The 7,522-nt window shown below is 23.7% G+C and overlaps 1 protein-coding gene across 1 annotated transcript; it reads left to right on the plus strand.

The window, feature by feature from the left end:
- Positions 1–4,964: 4,964 nt before the first annotated feature.
- On the plus strand, positions 4,965–5,528 carry EIN_293830 (hypothetical protein; the record flags this gene model as incomplete). Its single annotated transcript, XM_004261411.1, has 1 exon — positions 4,965–5,528. One exon carries the CDS (start codon positions 4,965–4,967, stop codon positions 5,526–5,528), a length of 564 nt encoding a protein of 187 aa, XP_004261459.1.
- Between the last annotated feature and the right edge of the window lie 1,994 nt (positions 5,529–7,522).

Below are 7,522 nucleotides of genomic sequence, written 5' to 3' on the forward strand. Positions count from 1 at the left end.
TATTTCAAATGAGAGTCGTTTTTGCTTGTTGTCTGATGGAAAATATTTGTGGAAAAACGTGGTGACTATTGTGAAGAAGCATTTTGTGTTAAAGAAAAATACAATATTTCGACAATGGTTTGGGCAGGAATCGGGAAAAGTTTTAAAAACAAGTTGATGTTTTGTTCTGATCTAATGAACAAAGAAAACAATATCAAAATACTTGAAAACAGTAAGGTATTTGTAATGGCTAGAAAAGTTATGGTGAACGTTTTTTTATGCAGGATGGAGCACCATGTCACACCACAAAAAGTACCAAGAAATGGTTCGAAGATCATGACATCATTTTTGTAATAGACTGGCCTCCATATCCACCATATTTAAACCCAATTGAACATTTGTGGGAGTTGATGGAAAAACGACTAAGAGAAAAAACAAACTCGTTTAAGTTGATTGAAATATTGAAGAATGGATTAAAAATAGTCTGGGAAGAAATAGATCAAAATATTATGGACAATTTTATTGATTCAATAGAAAAAGTTTAAGCTTTGATTGAAAAAAGTTCAGTTTATTGGTCATTTATTATAATCAATTAAGTTGATTTCTTAAAGCATTTCGTTTTTATTCCTTATTTTGAATTTTTTGTTTTTTATCTTATTAAAAGTTAATCTATTATTTCATTTAACCTTAGGAAGAGAAATCTCGATATTTTATATCAAGATTAGATATTTATAATTAAATCATTTTTTTATAAATAAAAAACAAAAAATAAAAAAACAAAATGGAAAAATAAGAAACCGAGGAGTCAGATGGTTTTGATAGTGACAATGTTTCAAAGGACAAAGGTTATGTAGAAAATTATCAGGATGAAATCAACAATTTTGGATGACTTTTATACATATCCTTTGTTTTCAATTACCCTCGTTTTTCATTTTAAACATTTTGATACAACCAAGACTTTCTCAAACAGAGCAAATAAAATTAATAAAATATATGGGTTTTGACATTACCATTGAACGTCTAACAAACAAGTACATCAAAACCATTAGAGGAAAAATCTGAATATTGTCACGACTGCAAACAAAAAAACAACTACTTGTTGCGACATTCGCAACGCAAATCATGTAGTGATTGCAATCGCGTTTGATGTGATGAATGGTTCAAATAAATTCTTGGATTTATTGTTATACATTTTGTTTTTTTGTTTACAAAAAGATCTGGATAGAAAATATCAAGTTTTCCCATTCCAACAAAAAAAATTCAGCAAAAACGAGTGACTTCCTAATGTTAAGTTTGTGTTGGTTTAAAATCCACACATCCTTTTTGAAATATTTGTTAGTTACAAAAAGTTCGAACAAAAAGCCGTTATTTGATTTAAAAAAATCTAAGGACGAATTTGCGATTTTTTCTTTTGTTTTACACAAAATTTTCTTTAATAAGTATAAAAAATATAAAAAATAATGTAGTACTGTATACACTAATTCAACGTTTTTGAAGGCCAAACAATAACAAAAAATAAGGAAATTGGGTTTAAGCAATTTATTGGTAGTACCAACTTTTTGTTGATGGTTTAAAATCATCAAAGTTACCCTCGTCGATAATAAAAAACGCATGGGAATTCCATTATAATGGGACAACTTGACACATTTTTGGTGATATTTGTTAGTTTGATTTTAAGCCTTTCAATTTATTCTGGCACTCATTCAACGTTTTCAATTCCATATTGTTAAAAATCAATTTCTTCAAAGAATTTTTGCTTACTTTAGTTGATTATGTTTTGTTAATGATATATTCAAATGATTTAAGAATAATTGCCAAATTTTGGGAAGAACATAATTAAAAAAACATGAAAATTAGATCATTTAATATAATTTTTTTCTATATAACATTTTTTTTATAATAATTAATTTTATTTAAAACCATACCTCGGTTTATTTAAAACAAAATAGCCAATATTTTATGTGTACAATCATCAAATCATTTACATGTATTATATATATAAAACCTATTTGGTTTATTAAACACACGTTTTAATGTGATTTTTCATGTTTTCATCATTTTTTCTTATGAATAAACATTTCATATTATTTAAAAATTTTCTTTATGTGTTGTGTAAAATTGCTGATTCATAGTTTGTTATTTTATTTATTTGTTCAAAACTAAGTCCCTCTTTAATTTTTTTGTTCTTTTTTTGTGTAATGATTTTTTGTATATTTTTTTATTTTCTTCTATGAAATTTAGTTAAAATTTCAATCAATTTCACTGGTTCAACAACATGAATTGCCAAAGTGTTAGCATCAAACGGATTGTGAATAGTGTTTGAACTTTGCATTATTATTACCAGTTTGTAGTTCAATCTTTTTTCAATTTGTAAAACTATTTATTGATAAAATATCTAAATATTTAATATTTTTTTTGGAAAGCATCTTACTTACTTGTGTTATTTTTAAGTTAATTGTTAGATATAGTAAAAACATAATATTTTTTAATAACGCGTTTAAAAACCACAAATTAAATAATATTTTTAAACCAGGATCCTTGTAAATCGAGCATTTGAATTTATGCTCTAACTGTACCTTAATTCATTTATATTTTGTGGACTATTTCTATAGAATATTTTATTACAAATATTTTATTTGTGTTATTTTTCTATATTATTTATTTTTTAATTTATTAACTATATTATCAAACAAAGAAGGCCAATAATATTAAAAGAAATATCCAAATCTTCTTGGCACCTCCCTTAAGGTGAGCCTCACATTTTGGGATTGTGGTGAAGACACCAGTGGATTTAACAACATAGTCTACACCGAGTTTCCCCATCCAATTTGAGCCGGGTGTTTTTCAGCTACAACGATAATTTTGTGCCCATCAATGGATAAGTTGCCTCCTTCAACAGTGATGGTGCCTGGGAAATTTTCATGTACAGTATCATACTTGAGCATGTATTCCATGTATTTTGGGTTTATGAATGGGTCGTTAAAGCAACCAAGTCGAACTCGGGGCGGGTAAGAATCACTCTTGCAACTAATCTTCCAATTCTTCCAAAACCATTAATTCCAACTTTGATTACCATTTAACTGATGTTTAAAGAGATACATAACATCATTTAAATTTATTACACACGTGGTAATAAGTATATATTGTGTAACTTATTTTTTGTGTTTATAATATAATTTAATTTAACACACAAATGTCATAAAAAACACAAAATGGTAAACACCTTAGTGATAAATCTTAAAGTTATTGTTTAATAAAATTAAAACATGTAATTCGGATACTAATATTTTATGAATAATCGTTTTTTGGAATAATTTTTGTTTAAAAAAATACACATTTATCAATCAAAATTGTGTAATAAATCAAATTGTTTTTTTCTTTTGAATAATTAATAATATAATTTATATTGAATTATTTCAAAAAGATATATATATATATATATATATATTACACTATATAATAAGTATATCTGCTTGGTTTTAAAATATACAATTATAATTTTTAATACTGTATTTTACAATCCAAAAAAATCAATTCATATTCAAATATAACACAAATTTTATTTGTTGTCAACCAAAGTTATTATATGTTAACATGATGAATTAATTTAATTATGTTAAATAATTGTTTATAAGTGAACAGACGAGGATTTTGGATATTTTTACTTTAAACACAACAAATCTCTGAAATGTGCTAAATTTTAAAATGATTGTTCGGTACTAAGTTAGTTAAGACGAGTGTTTTGCATCTTCAAAAGCTTTTATTGACATAGTTTCTTTTAAAAATGGTGTTTATCAATCAAAATATTTGAACTGTATTGTTATTAGTACGACCATTCAAGCCATATGTAAACTGTTTTTAAATGCACCAATAGCAAAAATATGAACGACCAACACAAATTAAAAATAAATACAATACTTTTGTAAAAGCATATAAAACCCATCGCATTAAACATAAACTATATGGAACATTTTAAAAATAATCCGTTTTATCGCCATTGTCACTTATTGACACTACAATTTGTTTGTGATTACAATTTTGTATTTTGTGTTGATGACCAATTCTAAATAAAACATATTGTCAGAACTTTGAGCTTATTAAAGAAATAGGATTTTATAAAAATAAATTATTATTTTACATTTTTCGAAAATGCAGTTGAATGTGAAGAACTCATTAAAATACAAGTTTTTATCCAAGATATTATATAATAATTATTATCGCATCATCGACATAAAAAATACAAAAATTAATCAATATATTTTGTTCATCGTCTTTTGATATAAAATACGTATTAATTTATTAAAGAACCATAACAGTATAATGTAAATTTTTATTTTTTATAATAAACACAATAATTGTATTATTTGTTTGACGTAAAAATTGAACATGATAATTATAAATCAGAAAAGATCTATTATAAATGATTTAAATTTAATACAAATGTTTAAAGCTTTTGTTATTTAGATTATTTTTTCAAACCTTTTTATCTATGTTTATAAATAATTGGGATATAGTTAAATACTAATAAAAAGTGATTTCTTGTCATTAAATAATTATTTAATTTATTGTTTTAAATTAAAAAAATTAAATCAAGATAAATGTATCTTAAAATCTGGTTATTTAGCTTTTTTGAAATACTTTTCAAAATACTATGTTATTAATAGTTCAAAAAATAAATTATTTTATCATAAACAAAATTATTACTTTCGACAAAATAACCAATTACTTTTGAACATTGTATTTACAAAAGGTGTATTTATAACAACAATGAAGAATATAAATGATATAATGTTAATATCACCGTTTTGATATTATTATTGTGTTCATTTTTGAATAATTAACTTTTCAAGGCACAAATTATCATATCAAACAACACAAATTAAGTTTGTGGCAAATCAAAAATACCTTTTATTAATCCGATATATAAACTTTATGGAAATGTTCATTTACTATTTAAACTCGAATAATAAAACATTCTGCATCAAATGATTTCCATATTTCTTGTTGTGTTAGTTGCTCAAGCTGAATATCTTATGACCAATTACAATGAATATGTGAATGTCTATCAACTCGATAAATGTTATTATACCGGAAGCAACAAGTATACAAAATACGTCAAAGATGGCGAGAAGGCAAGAATTTACACATCAAATACATGTGATAATTGGGTTGATGAAGGCTCTTTTGAGCTTGAAAACAATCAGTTGTTTTCGAATAACCTTCCAGAATACTCGGCAGTTGCTTATTCATACCTTGATGCGGAACACTGCACCATCAAAGGAAGTGGACCGTATCCATTAGAAATGTTAATCAAAACCGGATGTGTCAAAACATCAGTCACAACCTCATCAAAATCGGAATTTGTGGATGGGTGGTTCCATAAATACACGTATAATACATCAACCACATGTGCTGGAACTCCAACAAATGTTGTAACAAAGGGACTGGGAATATGCTTTACAGATAAAGAAGGATCATATTACACAATCAGAGACTCTGCAGCGACATATTCAATGTTATTTGCATTGATATTGGCTCTACTAATTTAAATAAAAATGAGTCATTTATTATGTTGTTTACATTTTTATATATTAATGTATATATCAATTTATAAATTGTTTATTTGTATACCTTTTTTATAAGTGGTTTGGATTTTAATTTGTTTTTAAACTTTATATTATTTTTTCAATATTTGTTCATGTAATTATTACTAAATAATTTATATAATTAAATGGACAAAACAATTTGGCAAAAAAATTCATATTTTAATAAATTTCAATTAAAAATGAACATTTTAATTAATTCTGATAAAGTTATAATTGTACTTGTTTTTTGTTGTTAAATACTAATTTTAATATTATAATACAATTTACGATATTCATATATAATAATTTAAATATAATCATGTTTATTTATTATTGATACATTTTGTATATTGATTTAAAGTACACTACTTATTTTAACTCTATCAAAATTACATCAAAATATTAAAAATTATATGTTTTAAACATAAAAACTTTTATTATGTTATTATAATATATATTTAAATATTGTTATTTTTTGAAAATTGCAAATATTTTACACATTTTTTAGTTCAGAATTTAGTTCCTAGGATCGAAAAGGTATATTTTGAAACATATGATTTCAATTAAAAAATTAATTATTAAAACAAGATAAAATAAAAAGAAAACCGAATACAAAAAAACAATTAAATAAACCAATAACACATAACATGCAAACACGTTTGAGTTTTAATTATAAATATTCTTTATAAAATAAAATAATTTAAACCCTTGAATTTAATCCAAAAATAAAATCAACGTGTCGAATTAATGAATTTTACATGATGATGTTTTCAAGATATTTTTTAATAAAAGACTTTATCTTATTAAAATATATAAAAAGTACAAAGGCAACATGTCAAAATTCACTTTACCCCAATTTACCTTTATAACCAAACATATTAATATTTTTAACACTTTGAGACTTTGTAATAATGGAATGTTGATGTTATTTCCAATTTTTTTATATATAACTGAGACGCGTTCTTTATAATTTAATTTACGAACAAACAACATAATATACGCTTCTATATATAGTTTTTATGTTATTGGTCGTCCAACTGCAATACAAAATTTAACTAAAATTCTTAAAAGTGAGTCAAAATATTAAATAATTCGATGATACAATTTCAATGGAACAAAAATAATAAATTACAATTTTCTTTGAACTTTTTTACAAATCACAACTATTTTAAGCATTGTGTTTATTTTTACATTTTGTATCACTTTTATTCTTGAATACTAACAATTTAAATTAAAAGGTACATTTTATTTTTATTTACTTTATTATTATTTTGAAATTTTTATAGTTACATTAAAGATATCTAATTGATTCAGCTTTTTTAGCTATTGTCATGACATTTGTGGGTGTGAATCTATCAAATTTTATCTCTTTTTAATTGTTATATGTAATATATAGTCTCTGTATTTTATATATGTTTATCAATGGCTATATATTGCCTTTTAATTTAATTTATTATTCCAATTATGACCAAAAATGAATATGAAGTTTTGATGTAAACTTTTTTATTGTCATTTAAAATGATTTCGTTTACTTTTAAAAGTACAGATCATTGATTTTTAAAAACAATAATTCATCATTATGTTTCTTTTTATTGTTTTGATATATTATAATAATAAATTGTAATTGTTGTCCAAACTATATTTAATTTAAAAAGAATTTACTTATTTTATATAACATTACTGGAAACTTTTTTATTTGTAACTTTATATTGAGTTGTTAATATTATATTTAACAAATTGAAACAGAGTTTGGTGCATGGTTCGGTAAAAATTCCCTTTCAAGAAAAAAAGACTGAAATATCATTTTTTTCGGCAAAATTGTTGTATGGTAAAGAAAGAAAAAATAAGTTACCTAAAAATCGGGTTATTACGTAACAATAAAAATTTACTCAATATAGATGACCAAAAAATCAAATTTTTGTCAAAAAACAATAGAAATGATAAAAATAGAATACTCA

Source organism: Entamoeba invadens (assembly GCF_000330505.1).
Source record: "Entamoeba invadens IP1 unplaced genomic scaffold scaff_1105074724805, whole genome shotgun sequence".
Lineage (NCBI taxonomy): Eukaryota > Evosea > Mastigamoebida > Endamoebidae > Entamoeba > Entamoeba invadens.